Source organism: Cherax quadricarinatus, chromosome 14 (assembly GCF_038502225.1).
Source record: "Cherax quadricarinatus isolate ZL_2023a chromosome 14, ASM3850222v1, whole genome shotgun sequence".
In the NCBI taxonomy this organism is placed as follows: domain Eukaryota; kingdom Metazoa; phylum Arthropoda; class Malacostraca; order Decapoda; family Parastacidae; genus Cherax; species Cherax quadricarinatus.
In genome coordinates, this window is record NC_091305.1 from 6,745,397 (window position 1) to 6,763,531 (window position 18,135).

General features: G+C 39.5%; 1 protein-coding gene across 4 annotated transcripts in view; it reads left to right on the forward strand.

Annotated features, from left to right (window-relative positions):
* Window positions 1-18,135, forward strand: part of SA1 (stromal antigen) — a 219,519-nt gene that overhangs the window by 77,861 nt on the left and 123,523 nt on the right. For all 4 annotated transcript variants that reach the window (XM_070084815.1, XM_053786269.2, XM_070084818.1 and 1 more), the window contains exons 5-7: window positions 1,653-1,826; window positions 2,071-2,275; window positions 15,108-15,202. In XM_070084815.1, the coding sequence (XP_069940916.1) occupies window positions 1,653-1,826; window positions 2,071-2,275; window positions 15,108-15,202 (474 nt within the window). The remainder of the gene's footprint in view (window positions 1-1,652; window positions 1,827-2,070; window positions 2,276-15,107; window positions 15,203-18,135) is intronic.

The window sequence follows — 18,135 nt, forward strand, 5'->3', positions numbered from 1 at the left end:
TAAAATACTAAATTTACAAAGAAAAAACTTTCATTGTTTTTTTTAGGTCACCCTTCCTTGGTGGGATACGGCCGGTTTGTTGAAAAAAAATGCAAGGGCCCAGGGAGGTGAATTCTCACTCAGCAACATTCCACACTGCTCAACCCTTTGACTGTTTTGGTCGTATATATACGTCTTACACGCCACTGTTTCGGACGTATTTATACGCATGAATTCTAGCAGCTTCAAATCAAGCAGGAGAAAGCTGGTAGGCTCACATGTGAGAGAATGGGTCTGTGTGGTCAGTGTGCACCACATAAAAAAAATCCTGCAACACTCAGTTCTTAATGAGAAAAAGAAAACTGACCTTTTTTTTGGATTAAAACGCCGATTATGAGGTGTATTTTCGTATATTATTTATCGTTGTATTCTCGTTTTCATGGTCTCACATGATAAAATGGAAAACATATTACAGAAATAGAGATGATTTTGATTAGTTTCACGATGAAAACGACCTTGAAATTGAGCTCAAAGTAGCGGAAATGTTTGATTTTTACCAGTGTTCAAGAGTAAGCAAATCATGCCACACATCCAATACATGTCAACTGGGGAGTCTAATATTCTTTCACTAGTGCACTGATATTATTTATACCATTTTTACAATAATGCAGTAGTCTGCATAACAGTAAATTTTGTATTTTTTGTATGAATAAAAAAATCAAAATAGAAAGCAATAGTAATTTAAGAGGGGCCTAGAGATGTGACTAATGAACAGAGGATATGTTATTTTAGTGCCAAGAATGTCTACATTGTTTATTCTGGACCCTATTTTGAAATTGGCATCATTTTTAATTTGCATGAAACTGGCCAAATTGCCAATTTCTGACCACTTTATTGGGTAGTTCAAATCTGTAAATGGGCAGTTCCTTGTATTCGACTGATAGAAAGAATGGAGTTCTAAAGAAATAGCTATGAGTTTCGTCAACTGGAACAACGGATTTGGCCAAAAACAGGGCTCAAAGTCGGCAAAATTGCTGATGCGTGTATGTCGTCGAGACTGCTGACTTCACGGGAGTGTAATTCCGTGAGTTTTCGGCCGAATTTCATACTTTTGGTGTCATTACTATCAGGAAAAGATTCTCTATCAATTCATAAGAAAAAATAATTTTGTTTATTTCCAAAAATTTTGCGACATAGAATGACAGTTTCAGAAAGGGGCTTTTGACAGTCAAAGGGTTAATAACATGCTTGCTATAAGCTACCTAACTTTCACATTGCTGTGTCTAAATATTTATATTTTATTGGGAAAAGGAATTAATTTTATGATGTTTGAAAGTTTATCCATTTTTTCCATATGTTAATCACTGTACTGTAGTACTTAGTGCAATATTAATTTATATGGCAATTTTTTTTGGAACATAACTCTTGGGCTAAGTGAGTGGTCTATATGAAAAGGTCACTTAGTAAAAAGTAAACAATATTTTCAGGAAAGATTGAACTCAGGATATGTTAACACTGAGGTAAAAAAAAAAAAATTGAAATGATATTCTGTTTAAAAGTGAAGATGAATTTAGATGAAGGTCACTGTGAGGTGGAAAAAATGTAATAATTGACTTGACACTGCTTTATATGCATTAATTAATGCTTACCTTTTGTATATGGTTTTCTTACAGCAAGTTGTTGATGACTGGATAGATGCATATAAGGACAATCGTGATGGGTCACTCTTACAACTGATGCAGTTCTTCATTAATGCTTCGGGGTGCAAGGGCAAGATTACACCACACATGCAGGCTACCATGGAACATGCTGAGATCATCAGGCGAATGACAGAGGAATTTGAGGAGGTAAAATTTTTGTTACTGGTTATATAACTTTCGGTTTGTATTTTTGTGTGGTGTACTAAGAACACTTAGTCGATTAGCAGCAGACCTCTTCGTACTATTTCAGGTAGCCTTCGCTTTTTCATGCTGCTGGATTAGGCACAGGTAAGTTGTGCTCATGAATATATATTCTCTCTCTAGTTTTAGCCTAACCCATTTTGTTACCACATCTTAATGTGATACAGATTCATCTATTTGTGGCTTGCAGGAGAGTGGGGAGTACCCATTAATCCAGAGCGGTCAGCAGTGGAAGAAGTTTCGCAGTAACTTCAGTGAATTTGTGCAGTTTTTGGTGAAACAGTGCCAGTACTCCATAATCTATGACCAGTACCTCATGGACAACATCATCTCCCTGTTGACCGGTCTCTCAGATTCCCAGGTTCGAGCATTCAGACACACAGCAACTTTAGCAGGTTAGTAATATTTCTGCTTTAAAGCTCTGATGAATTGCTAGGCATTTTATCATCTCATAATTATCTTGAAACATCAGTATGTGTGACTTCCATGTAACTTTTAGATTGATTTGCCTGTTTTTGCTTTCTATATTGTCTAGCTGTTTGTTTACTAAAGTTAGCCATGAGCTGCTCCCAGCTGACTGCTGAATTCATCATCATCTCTCTTTATAGATTAAAAAAAACCTATTTTTGTTCTTGTTTATACAGTACACTATAGCCAACTTAGACTATTCATAGACTTAATGTGAAGTTATCCTGAAGTCCAAAATTTACATTCCATATAAATGACTAGTACAATGTGCCATTGGAAAGCTGACAATAAGTTGTTTTTAGATAAGTTTACCGAGTAATTTTTTCCAAAGTTATGACAGTTTGTTAAGTTTGTTAAAAATACAAAATGTGGTAAATGTCATATGCTCAGTTTTTGTATTTCTAATCAGCTGTAAACAACATAAATGAATTCACCTGACATTTATTTTAAAAAATTAATGATATTTTATCCCCTCTCTCAAACCATTTCTTGGACAATCCTTCCACCTTCTACCTTCTGTCACTGATTTATTCACCTTCATCATCCTATCCCTGGTCATTCTCTCTACTTGTTCAATCCACCTCACCAATCCTTCCTCAGCTCTGAATTATACCCTTAGTTACACCACATTGCCTTTTGTTTCTATACTTCTAATTCTCTGCATATACCACATTGCACTCAAACATGACATCTCTGCTGACTAGCCTCCGTATTGGTGCAGCATTCAAAACCCATGCTTCATACCCATGTAAAAGTATTGGTACCACTATACTCATGTACATTTTCCCTTTTTGGTTTTCACAGATAAACTTTCATTTCCACAGATGCTTCGACCCAACTCACACCTACATTGTTAACCTTATCTTTCATAGACCCATCTACTGACATGTTCACTCCCAAATACAGTGGTCCCTCGTTTTTCATAAGTATCGGAAGTTGTAATTTTCAAAAATCGTAATTTTTTTCTTGAAAGCATTGACTCGCGAATCGTCGTTTGACTCACAAATAGTCATTTATCCCAGACTCGTCCGCACGCCTCGAGCGGCCCCACATTCCATTCCCAGCCAGTGTGCCATTGTTTATCAGTGATTGAGGACGATCCCATGTGTTCATATGATACATTTCATAATATTCCATTTGTTTTAGTGCTTGCAACTGCTAAATAAGCCACCATGGTTCCAAAGAAAGCTTCTAGTGCCAGCCCTTTGGTAAAGAATGTGAGAAACACGATATAATTCAAGAAAAAGTCTAGAAAAATATGAAAGTGGTGGTGGTAGAGGGTGGTAGCAATTGTGATGGTGGTAGAGGGTGGTAGCAGTTGTGATGATGGTAGAGGGTGGCAATGATTGTGATTCAGCAATTCTATTAACTCCTCCATCCATCAACAACAGCCTTCAATAAAGGTAACTGTCATGTTGAATGTTCATTCTTTTGTGCATGTAAATCTATCTTTAAGGTAAAAGACTTTTTTTTTTTTTTTTTTTTTTTTTTGATACTTATGGATGTCTGCAACGGATTAATTTGAGTCTCATTATTTCTCATGGGGAAAATGGGTTAACAAATCATCAATTTCAATAATAGTCACACTCTGTGGAATGGATTAATTACGAAAAATGAGGGACCACTGTATCTAAATTCATCCACTTCTTCCATTCTCCCTCTCTAAAATATTCAGCCTGTTATTATCTACACTTTTTTTGTTATCCTCATCACCTTGCTCTTTTCCTACTTTTACATACTATCATTTTTTTTCCATTCCTTTATCTCCACACCGTAAATACTGCATTGTTTAATACCCATCTTGGACTTGGGTCCTAGAGGTGAGAAATACAGTGCCTGCACTCTGAAGGAGGGGTAGACATAGTTTGCAGTTTTTGAACTGTAGTATTGGCATGACTGTGGCGAGACAGTGATAGGGTGAGTGATCATGAGTAATGATGACAGTGAATGGTTCAGAGAACCGACAAGTTGATAAATTAGACACACGTGCAGCACTTGGGTATCTTTAATGAGGAAACGTTTCACCACACAGTGGCTTCATCAGTCCATACAAAGGAGAATGGTGAAGAACAGGAGGAGTTTGAGGTAATGAGTCCCTCAGCCTTGAGTTAATGTGGTCAGTCCATCAATCTTGAAAAGAATACAGCATATGTGCGAAGAAGTAGATTATATACTGTAGGCAGGAGAGGTGCAGCAGTTGTAAGTGGTATCACATTTGTCCAATGTGGAAGTAGGTCATGCCCAAGGGTTAGATCCCAAGATGTTGCTGTGTCAGACAGGAATGTAGATGAATGGTTCAGAGAATCGACAAGTTGATAAATTAGACACTTGCAACACTTGGGTATCTCATATCGTGCCTACAGTATATAAGCTACTACTTCGCACATATGCTGTATTCTTTTCAAGATTGATGGACTGACCACATCGACTCAAGGCTGAGGGACTGATTACCTCAAACTCCTCTTATTCTTCACCGTTCTCCTTTGTACGGGCTGATGAAGCCACTGTGTGGCAAAACGTTTCCTCGTTAAAGATACCCAAGTGTTGCACGTGTGTCTAATTTATCAATCACACCTTGAAGCATCCTGAAATGAAGACAATAAGTAAATAAATAAGACTCCAAACTAGAGCCAAGAAATTATAACACTAATAGTTAACCAGATAGCAACAGTGTTGTGTAGCTCAAGTTATCATTGTAAGGAAGCATAGAGGCTATGCAGTGGAATTTTAATTTTTTTTTTTTTTAACAACTCGGCCATCTCCCACCGAGGCAGGGTGACCCAAAAAGAAAGGAAATCCCCAAAAAGAAAATACTTTCATCATAATTCAACACTTTCACCTAACTCACACATAATCACTGTTTTTGCAGAGGTGCTCAGAACACAACAGTTTAGAAGCATATACGTATAAAGATACACAACATATCCCTCCAAACTGCTGATATCCCGAACTTTGCCTTTAGAGTGCAGGCATTGTACTTCCCATTTCCAGGACTCAGTCCGGCTATATAAAAATAACCAGTCTCCCTGAATCCCTTCACTAAATATTACCCTGCTCACACTCCAGCAGATTGTCAGGTCCCAAATACCATTCGTCTCCATTCACTCCCATCGAACATGCTCACACACACCTGCTGGAAGTCCAAGCCTCTCGCCTACAAAACCTCCCTTACCCCTTCCAACCTTTTCGAGGACAACCCGTACCCCGTCTTTCTTCCCCTACAGATTTAAACGCTCTCCATGTCATTCTACTTCGATCCATTCTCTCCAAATGACCAAACCACCTCAACAACCCCTCTTCAGCCCCCTGAATAATAATTTTATTAACTCCACACCTCCTAATTTCCACACTCCAAATTTTCTGCATAATATTTAGGATGGCTTCTCCGCTGGATTAAAGGTTACCTGTCCAACAGAAAGTCATCTGTGTTGTTCCAGGGACAGAGAAGTGTAACTAAAGATTTTGAATTAGGAACCCCACAGGGAGGTGTGCTTAGTCTCACCCTTCCCACCCATTGCCCTTAGACAGGATATCTCCACTGCCTTCAACTGCCTCCTCGCTGCTGCATTCACAACCCAAGCGTCACACCCATATAAGAGTGTTGTTAATACTATACTTTCATACATTCCTTCTTTGCCTCCATAGATAACATTTTTTGTCTCCACATATGCCTCAACACACGACTCACCTTTTTTCCCTCATTAGTTCTATGGTTAACCTCATCCTTCATAAATCCATCCGCAGACATGTCAGCTCCCAAGTATCTGAAAACATTCACTTCTTCCATACTCCTCCCCCCAATTTGATATCCAATTTTTCTTTATCTAAATCATTTGATACCCTCATCACTTTACTCTTTTCTATGTTCACTTTCAACTTTCTACCTTTACACACACTCCCAAACTCGTCCACTAACCTTTGCAATTTATCTTTAGAATCTCCCATAAGCACAGTATCATCAGCAAAAAGCAACTGTGTCAATTCCCATTTTATATTTGATTTCCCATAACTTAATCCCACCCCTCACCCGAACACCCTAGCATTTACTTCTTTTACAACCCCCATCTATAAATGTATTAAACAACCATGGTGACACTACACATCCCTGTCTAAGACCTGCTTTTACTGGGAAGTAGTCTCCCTCTCTTCTACACACCCTAACCTGAGCCTTACTATCCTCATAAAAACTCTTTACAGCATTTAGTAACTTACCACCTATTCCATATACACATGCAACATCTGCCACATTGCTCCCATATCCACTCTATCATATGCCTTTTCTAAATCCATAAATGCAATAAAAACTTCCCTACCCTTATCTAAATACTCTTCACATATATGCTTCAATGTAAACACTTGATCTACACATCCCCTACCCACTCTGAAACCCCCTTGCTCATCCGCAATCTTACATTCTGTCTTACCTCTAATTCTTTCAATTATAACCCTACCGTACACTTTTCCTGGTATACTCTTATTCCTCTATAATTTTTACAATCTCTTTTGTCCCTCTTCCCTTTATATAAAGGGACTATACATGCTCTCTGCCAATCTCTAGGTACCTTCCCCTCTTTTTTTTTTTTTTTTTTTTTCAACAAGTCGGCCGTCTCCCACCGAGGCAGGGTGACCCAAAAAAGAAAGAAAATCCCCCAAAAGAAAATACTTTCATCATCATTCAACACTTTTACCACACTCACACATTATCACTGTTTTTGCAGAGGTGCTCAGAATACAACAGTTTAGAAGCATACACATATAAAGATACACAACATATGCCTCCAAACTGCCAATATCCCTCTTATATGCATTTATTAAACAAAAATACCAACCACTCCAACACTATATCCCCCCCTGCTTTTAACATTTCTGTCATGATCCCGTCAGTTCCAGCTGCTTTACCCCCTTTCATTCTATGTAATGCCTCACGCACCTTGCCCTCACTCACATCCTGCTGTTCTTCACTCCTAAAAGATGGTATGCCTCCCTTGCCAGTGCATGAAATTACCGCCTCCCTTTCTTCATTGATATTTAAAAGTTCCTCAAAATATTCTTGCCATCTACTCAAAACCTCCATCTCCCCATCTACTAACTCCCCTACTCTGTTTTTAACTGACAAATCCATTCGTTCCCTAGGCTTTCTTAACTTGTTTAACTTCAAAAATTTTTCTTATTTTCATTAAAATTTTTTGACAGTGCCTCTCCTGCTCTTATCATCTGCTCTCCTTTTGCACCCACCACTCTCTTCACCTTTCTTTTACTCTCCATATACTCTACTTATAATACTTCTGCTTTGTAAAAACCTCTCATAAGCTAACTTTTTCTCTTTTATCACACCCTTTACTTCATCATTCCACCAATCACCCCTCTTTCCTTCTGCACCCACGCTCCTATAACCACAAACTTCTGCCCCACATTCTAATACTACATTTTTTAAAACTATTCCAACCCTCTTCAATCCCCCCACTACTCATACTTGCACCAGCCCACCTTTCTGCCAATAGTTGCTTATATCTCACCCGAACTTCCTCCTCCCTTAGTTTATACACTTTCACCTCCCTCGTACTTGTTGCTATTTTCCTCTTTTCTCATCTACCTCTTACTCTAAACTGTAGCTGCAACTAAATAATGATCCAATATATCAGTTGCCCCTCTATAAACATGTACATCCTGGAGCCTACCCATCAACCTTTTATCCACCAATACATAATCTGACAAGCTACTTTCATTATGTGCTGTATCATACCTTGTATATTTATTTATCCTCTTCTTCATAAAACATGTATTACTTATTACCAAACCTCTTTCTACACATAGCTCAATTAAAGGCTCCCCATTTTCATTTACCCCTGGCATTCCAAATTTACCTACAACTCCCTCCACAACATTTTTGCCCACTTTAGCATTGAAATCCCCAACCACCATTACTCTCACACTTGGTTCAAAACTCCCCAAACATTCACTCATCATTTCCCAAAATCTCTCACTCTCCTCTAAACTTCTCTCTTCTCCAGGTGCATATACCTTTATTTTACTCCACATAATCCTTGAATTAATACATTTATAGTCCCTCTTTTCCTGCCATAACTTATCATTCAACATTATTGCTACTCCTTCTTTAGCTCTAACTCTATTTGAAACCCCTGACCTAATCCCATTTATTCCTCTCCACTGAAACTCTCCCACCCCCTTCAGCTTTGTTTCACTTAAAGCCAGGACATCCAATTTCTTCTCATTCATAACATTCACCATCATCTCTTATCATTTGCACAACATCCACGCATATTCAGACTTCCCACTTCTTATTCTTTTTAGTAATTACAGGAAAAGGGGTTACTAGCCCATTGTTCTCGGCATTTTAGTTGACTTTTACAACACGCATGGCTTACGGAGGAAAGATTCTTATTCCATTTCCCCATGTATATAAAAGGAAAAGTAATGAGACCAATAACTATTAAGATAAAATTAAAGAAAACTCGGATGAGTGTGTATAAATAAACTTTCTTCTTTTTTTCAACACACCGGCCGTATCCCACCGAGGCGGGGTGGCCCAAAAGGAAAAACGAAAGTTTCTCCTTTTACATTTAGTAATATATACAGGAGAAGAGGTTACTAGCCCCTTGCTCCCGGCATTTTAGTCGCCTCTTACAACACGCATAGCTTACGGAGGAAGAATTCTGTTCCACTTCCCCATGGAGATAAGAGGAAATAAACTAGAACAAGAGCTAGTAAGAAAATAGAAGAAAACCCAGAGGGGTGTGTATACATATGCTTGTACATGTATGTGTAGTGTGACCTAAGTGTAAGCAGAAGTAGCAAGACGTACCTGAAACCTTGCATGTTTATGTGACAGAAAAAACACCAGCAATCCTACCATCGTGTAAAACAATTACAGGCTTACGTTTTACACTCACTTGGCAGGACGGTAGTACCTCCCTGGGCGGTTGCTGTCTACCAACCTATTACTACTGAAATTTGAAATTGGGTCCAAAAAAAAAAAAATTATTCAGGACAGTATGTACACCTTTGCGTTCCCTGTTAATGCTAATCAGTTAAAGCCTCGCTTGACAAATTTCTGTCTGTCTTCCACAGCCAGTACAAGAGTGTTCGCTCCTCGGGCTCACCTGGAATAATCAGTTCTCTTAAAAATTTATACATAATGAATAAAATAAGTCTTAATAATTTTTTTTTTTTAACAAGTCGGCCGTCTCCCACCGAGGCAGGGTGACCCAAAAAGAAAGAAAATCCTCGAAAAGAAAATACTTTCATCATCATTCAACACTTTTTGCCTCACTCACACATAATCACTGTTTTTGCAGTGGTGCTCAGAACACAACAGTTTAGAAGCATATACGTATAAAGAGACACAAATATCCCTCCAGACTGCTAATGTAATATATAGTGGACCCTCAACCAGCGATATTAATCTGTTCCTGAGAACTCCTCGTTAATCGAAATTATCGTTAGTCGAGTTAATTTTCCCCATAAGAAATAATGGAAATCAAATTAATCCGTGCAATACACCCAAAAGTATTGAAAAAAAAAAATTTACCACATGAAATATTAATTTTAATACACACAAACTGAAGAAGACATGCACAGTTACATGACACTTACCTTTATTGAAGATCTGGTGATGATTGATGGGATGGGAGGAGGGGAGAGTGTTGATGGTGTTAGTGTTTAGAAGGGGAATCCCCTTCCATTAGGACTTGAGGTGGCAAGTCCTTTTTCGGGGTTACTTCCCTTCTTCTTTTAATGTCACTAGGACCAGCTTGAGTCACTGGACCTCTTGTCGCACAACATATCTGTCCATAGAGGCCTGTACCTCCCGTTCCTTTATGACATTCCTAAAGGGTTTCACAACATTGTCAGTGTCACAATTAAACACTTGTTCAGGTTTCAGTTCTTCACTATGTACTCCTTGAATTCCTGCACATATTTTTCAGCTGCTTTTTGGTTCAAACTGGCAGTCTCACCATGCCTTATCACACTATGTATGCCACTACGATTCTTAAATCTCTCAAACCAACCTTTGCTGGCCTTAAATTCACTCACATCACCACTAGCTGCTGGCATTTTTCTAATTAAATCCTCATGCAACTTCCTAGCCTTTTCACATATGATCGCTTGAGAGATGCTATCTCCTGCTATCTGTTTTTCATTTATCCACACCAATAACAGTCTCTCAACATCATCTATCACTTGCGATCTTAGTTTCGAAAACATAGTTGCACCTTTGGCAAGAACAGCTTCCTTGATTGTCGTTTTCTTGGCCACAATAGTAGCGATGGTTGATTGGGGTTTTGTGTACAACCTGGCCAGCTCGGAGACACACACTCCACTTTCATACTTAGCAATGATCTCTTTCTTCATATCCATAGTAATTCTCACCCTTTTTGCTGTAGGGTTGGCACTAGAAGCTTTCTTGGGGCCCATGGTGACTTATTTTGCAGGTGCAGGTGCTGTTGGAGTGTGAGCAAAGTAACATTTATGAAGGGATTCAGGGAAACCGGCAGGCCGGACTTGAGTCCTGGAGATGGGAAGTACAGTGCCTGCACTCTGAAGGAGGGGTGTTAATGTTGCAGTTTAAAAACTGTAGTGTAAAGCACCCTTCTGGCAAGACAGTGATGGAGTGAATGATGGTGAAAGTTTTTCTTTTTCGGGCCACCCTGCCTTGGTGGGAATCGGCCTGTGTGATAATAAATAAAAAATAAAATATGAAATGTTCCGATTGTATGCTTGGAAGCGACCGCGGTGGCTGGCTGGCTTGTAAACACTGGCCAGAAGTGGACGCGTGTCAGACGGAACGAATTGGGTTGGTCGAGTTTTTTAGTGCTAGTCGAGGCAAAATTTTTGCATTAAAATGTATCGCTAGTCGGATTTATCGTTAATCGATGCCATCGTTGGTCAAGGGTCCACTGTATAAATCTTTCTTCTTCTTTCAACACACCGGCCGTATCCCACCGAGGCGGGGTGGCCCAAAAGGAAAAACGAAAGTTTCTCCTATTACATTTAGTAATATATACAGGAGAAGGGGTTACTAGCCCCTTGCTCCCGGCATTTTAGTCGCCTCTTACAACACGCATGGCTTACGAAGGAAGAATTCTGTTCCACTTCCCCATGGAGATAAGAGGAAATAAACAAGAATAAGAACTAGAAAGAAAATAGAAGAAAACCCAGAGGGGTGTCTATATATATGCTTGTACATGTATGTGTAGTGTGACCGAAGTGTAAGTATAAGTAGCAAGATGTACCTGAAATCTTGCATGTTCATGAGACAGAAAAAAGGACACCAGCAATCCTACCATCATGTAAAACAATTACAGGCTTTCGTTTTACACTCGCTTGGCAGGACGGTAGTACAGTGGACCCCCGCATAGCGACCTTAATCCGTGCAAGAGGGCTGGCTGTTATGCGAAATGTTCGCTATGTGAATTAATTTTCCCCATAAGAAATAATGGAAATAAAATTAATCCGTGCAAGACACCCAAAAGTATGAAAAAAATTTTTTTTACCACAAAAAATGTTAATTTTAGTACACACAAACTGAAAAAGGCATGCACAATTACATGACACTTACTTTTATTGAAGATCTGGTGATGATTGATGGGATGGGAGGAGGGGAGAGAGAGTGTTAGTGTTTAGAAGGGGAATCCCCTTCCATTAAGACTTGAGGAGGCAAGTCCTTTTCTGGGGTTACTTCCCTTCTTCTTTTAATGCCACTAGGACCAGCTTCAGAGTCACTGGACTTCTTTCGCACAACATATCTGTCCATAGTGGCCTGTACCTCTCGTTCCTTTATGATTTGTCTAAAGTGGTTCACAACACTGTCATTGTAACAGTCACCAGCACGGCTTGCAATAGCTGTGTGAGGGTGATTTTCATCAAAAAAGGTTTGCACTTCAAGCCATTTTGCACACATTTCCTTAATCTTTGAAGTAGGCAATTCCTTCAATTTCTCTCTCCCCTCCTTTGAACCAGTTTCCCCAGGTCTGGCCTCTTGCTCTTGAAGTTGATCTATCAGCTCATCAGTGGTTAGTTCTTCATTGTCCTCCTCCACCAACTCTTCCACATCCTCCCCACTAACCTCCAACCCCAAGGACTTCCCCAATGCCACAATTGATTCCTCAACTGGTATACTCCTCTCAGGGTTAGCCTCAAACCCTTCAAAATCCCTTTTGTCTACACATTCTGGCCACAGTTTCTTCCAAGCAGAGTTCAAGGTTCTCTTAGTCACTCCCTCCCAAGCCTTACCTATAAGGTTTACACAATTGAGGATATTAAAGTGATCCTTCCAAAACTCTTTTAGAGTCAATCGAGTGTCTGTGGTCACTTCAAAGCACTTTTGAAACAGAGCTTTTGTGTACAGTTTCTTGAAGTTGGAAATGACCTGCTGGTCCATGGGCTGCAGGAGAGGAGTGGTATTAGGAGGCAAAAACTTGACCTTAATGAAGCTCATGTCCCCATAAAGTCGCTCTGCCACGTCTGTAGGATGACCAGGGGCATTGTCTAACACCAGGAGGCACTTAAGTTCTAATTTCTTTTCAGTTAGGTAATCTTTCACATTGGGGGCAAATGCATGGTGTAACCAATTATAGAAAAATTCCCTAGTGACCCATGCCTTACTGTTTGCCCTCCACAGCACACACAAATTATCCTTGAGGACATTCTTTTGCCTGAACGCTCTGGGAGTTTCAGAGTGATACACTAATAAAGGCTTAACTTTGCAATCACCACTAGCATTGGCACACATCAACAAAGTAAGCCTGTCTTTCATAGGCTTATGTCCTGGGAGTGCCTTTTCCTCCTGAGTAATGTAGGTCCTGCTTGGCATTTTCTTCCAGAACAGGCCTGTTTCATCACAATTAAACACTTGTTCAGGTTTCAGTCCTTCAGTTTCTATGTACTCCTTGAATTCCTGCACATATTTTTCAGCCGCTTTGTGGTCCGAACTGGCAGCCTCACCATGCCGTATCACACTATGTATGCCACTACGCTTCTTAAATCTCTCAAACCAACCTTTGCTGGCCTTAAATTCACTCACATCATCACTAGTTGCAGGCATTTTTTTAATTAAATCGTCATGCAACTTCCTAGCCTTTTCACATATGATCGCTTGAGAGACGCTATCTCCTGCTAGCTGTTTTTCATTTATCCACACCAATAAGAGTCTCTCAACATCTTCCATCACTTGCGATCTTTGTTTCGAAAACACAGTTAAACCTTTGGCAAGAACAGCTTCCTTGATTGCCGTTTTCTTGCCCACAATAGAAGAGATGGTTGATTTGGGTTTCTTGTACAACCTGACCAGGTCGGTGATACGCACTCCACTTTCATACTTATCAATGATCTCTTTCTTCATTTCAATGGGAATTCTAACCCTTATTGCTGTAGGGTTGGAACTAGAAGCTTTCTTGGGGCCCATGGTCACTTATTTTCCAGAAACAGCACCGAAAACACTGTAATAATACGAAATATTCCGATTGTATGCTTGAATGTTACCGCGGAGGCTGGCTGGTAAACAATGGCACAGGCGGCACATGTGAGGCTGGCTGAGGGCGCACATTGGACGCGTCTCGGACGAAGGCCGCTGAGCGGGTTTTTGTTCACTATGCGGGGCAAAATTTTAGCGAACAAAGCGTCCGCTATGCGGATTGTCCGCTATGCAAGGCGTCCGTTATGCGGGGGTCCACTGTATTTCCCTGGGCGGTTGCTGTCTACCAACCTACTACATATGTATAAATGTAAGAAAATAAAATAATAGCTAGCTAGCTACTCAAATTATTGTGAAAATAATTAGCTGCACTGACATTCCAACAGCCCATCAAATCATAAAACTAGTTGCCTCCACTCTTACCCAACTTGCTCACAAAAGTCTGTTGGATGTTCAAACCCTAGTACTCAAAACTTCCTTAATTCCATCCCTTCAGCCTTTCTTAGAATGACCCCTAGCCCTACTTCCCTCCACCCCAGGTATTATGTTTCTTAGTTGTTCTATTTTTCCCATCCTCCTTAATTGTTTCACCCTTTTCACAACCCCCTCCTCATCCCTCTGAATAATATGTTTAGTAGTTCTAAACTTCATAATCTTCCAAACTCGGAATCCTCTCCATAATTTTCAAACCGCACATTGCCCTCAAATGTGACATCTCTTCTGCCTTCAGCCTTCTTGCTGTATCATTCAAACACAATGCTTCACACCCACACCACTATACTCTAGTACAGTTCCTTTTCTTCCCCACAATTTATGGTTCACTTCATTTCTCAGACCCTTCCAGCAACAATCCACTCCTAAATATCTAAACACTTTCACCTCCTCTATACTCCCTCTCTCCAGTCTGATAGCCATTCTCCTATTGCTTATATTTTTTGATATTCTCATCACTTTGCTCTTTTGTATGGTCACAACTCCATCTAAAAATAGTAAGTTAATGTTAAACAACCATGGCGACTTCACACATCCCTGCCTAAGGCCTTGTTTTATTGAAAAATAATTTCCCTTTCTCCCACATATCCTAATACAAGCCTTGCTATGCACATAAAAGTTCTTTACCTCTTTAAGTAACCTACCACGTATTCCATAAATTTGTAACATAGATCTGCCACATTGTTCCTCTATTTGCTCTATCATATGTCTTTTTTATGTTCATAAATGTAATTGAATTGCTTTTATTATTCATTTTTGTATTCTGTATTCTTAAAATATAGTATACATAATGTGATTTGATGAAACAGGAAATTAGGATTTTTCTCCAACAGCTATGAAACTGATGACTGCCTTGGTTGATGTTGCTCTAACTGTCTCGGTCAACCTGGACAATACCCAACGTCAGTATGAATCAGAGAGACAAAAGGTATGATATTTTGTTCACAGTGCTTTAAATTCTTTCTTCTTTCAACAAACCAGCTATGTACCACCGAAGCAGGGTGGCCCAAAAAGAAAAACAAAAGTAGTACATTAAATATATTTGTTTTTTATACAGTGGAACCTCTACTTGCAAGTTTAATCCATTCCATGACCTTGCTCGCAACTGGATTTGCTCGTTTGCAGAGTCAATTTTCCTCATTTAAATTAATTGAAATGCAGTTAATCCATTCCAGTGGAATTCTGTACTTCAATAATTTCGCTAATATCAACTCTACAGTTTATTTATCTATCTCACTTCATCTAATATGACATAATACCTGGAGTTTACCTGGAGAGAGTTCCGGGGGTCAACGCCCCCGCGGCCCGGTCTGTGACCAGGCCTCCTGGTGGATCAGAGCCTGATCAACCAGGGTGTTGCTGCTGGCTGCACGCAAACCAACGTACGAGCCACAGCCTGGCTGATCAGGAACTGACTTTAGGTGCTTGTCCAGTGCCAGCTTGAAGACTGCCAGGGGTCTGTTGGTAATCCCCCTTATGTGTGCTGGGAGGCAGTTGAACAGTCTCGGGCCCCTGACACTTATTGTATGGTCTCTTAACGTGCTAGTGACACCCCTGCTTTTCATTGGGGGGATGGTGCATCATCTGCCAAGTCTTTTGCTTTCGTAGTGAGTGATTTTCGCGTGCAAGTTCGGTACTAGTCCCTCTAGGATTTTCCAGGTGTATATAATCATGTATCTCTCCCTCCTGCATTCCAGGGAATACATAAGAACCTGATATATACTTTAAAATGAATAAAATGTCATTCATGTAGTGGTATGTGCGGTGTCGGCGGTGGACGAGAGCTTGTCTGGAGACCGGGCAAAATACTTCATGAATAATTTTGCTAATATCATGTATATGGCTTATTTATCTATCACAGTTCATCTAACGTGACATAACAAGCAATATAAATAACAGAAACATGATATATACTCTAGAATGAATAAAATATGTCATTCATGTAGTGGTATGGGCATTGTCGGCGGTGGACGAGAGATTGTCTGGAGACCAGGCAAAATACTTCATGAATAATTTTGCTTATATCATCTATACGGCTTATTTATATATCACAGTTCATCAAATATGACATAACAAACAATATAAATAACATAGAAACATGATATATACTCTAGAATGAATAAAATATCATTATGTAACAGGTGGAGGCGGCCACAACCGCTCCCTCTTTGTTGTGGTAAACACCGCCATCTAGTGACGGCCTTTTGAAGCCGTCTATTATTATAATTATATGTAGTACATTATTATTATATATGTATCATTATTATACATGTATTATTATTATTATTGTATTATTATACTATTATTATTATACGCATTATTATTATTCATATTATTATTATACATATTTTTATTATTATTGTTTTTTTTTTAACAAGTCGGCTGTCTCCCACCGAGGCAGGGTGACCCAAAAAGAAAGAAAATCCCCAAAAAGAAAATACTTTCATCTTCATTCAACTCTTTCACCTCACTCACACATAATCACTGTTTTTGCAGAGGTGCTCACAATAGCTTAGAAGCATATACGTATAAAGATACACAACATATCCCTCTAAGCTGCCAATATCCTGAACCCCTCCTTTAGAGTGCAGGCATTGTACTTCCCATTTCCATTATTATTATTATTATTATTATTATTATTATTATTATTATTATATAAATATGTAATTTTTATTCACACAAAAAATATAAGTTTTACTGTTATTCCTTATTGCAATAATTGTTTAAATGTCAACCCATTCACGACTGCATATTGGAATGGACAGTGACGTGTGAAAGCAATCAAAATCATATCTATTTCTGTAATATATCTTCCATTCTATCAAATGAGACCAAAGCAACAAGAATACAACCATAAAAACCATTCAAAATTACCGCTAAGGGGTGGTTAAATAAATAACAAAAAGGCACAATACCGTGACTGGAACAATACACAAATAACCCGCACATAAAAGAGAGAAGCTTACGACGACGTTTCGGTCCGACTTGGACCATTGACAAAGTCACACTAACAGAGGTGGAGCAGGACGGCTATATATAGGCAGGAAGAGGTGGTAGTAGTAGTAGTAGTAGTAGTACAAGAATTGTATATAATACCGACAGGATGAAATTAAGACACACGCACAACGCCCGGGCATACCCATCGTAGACGTTTCGCCATCCAGCCAGCCACTGGATGGCGAAACGTCCACAACAAAGACAACCAGACGCCGCACATGTGTCTTAATTTCAACAGTAGTTGTAGTAGAAGAAGAAGAGGTAGTAGTAGTGGTAGCGGAAGAAGTGGGAAATAAGGAAGACGAGCCAGTCAAATACAAAGGAAGGGGAGCACTGCAAGAGAGCTAGATACCCACAGAGGGAGAGCAAGCGCACAGAGGTGTGTGAAAGGGGAAGTGGTGAAATAAAATAAATGAAGAAGGAACAGAAACACGAGACAGGAGAGAGAAAGACAACCCAGAGGAGAAAAGGAGAGAGGAAAGGGGAAGAGGAAGAAGAAAAAGAAAAAGAAAAAGTGATGATTCAGGTTAAGTCACGGGTGTTCTGAAGTTTGGAGCATTTTACAATGTAGTGGGAGAGGAAGTCATCTACAGAGACGAAACCAGGGCTAAGGTTCATACAAGGAAAGTTGTGTATTAGAGAGGATTCAACTAGACGGCGACTGTTCGAGTTGGAAGTAGGGAAGACAGTTTTAGCAGAAGACCAGTCAATAGGATGGCTATGATCTCTGACGTGACAGAAAAGAGCATTGTTAGTGTCGGCAAGCCTAACACTATTTTTGTGCTCCCTAAGTCTGTCAGAAAGAGATCGACCAGTTTCTCCGAAGTATTGAAGAGGACAGGAGGAGCAAGAAATAGAGTAGAC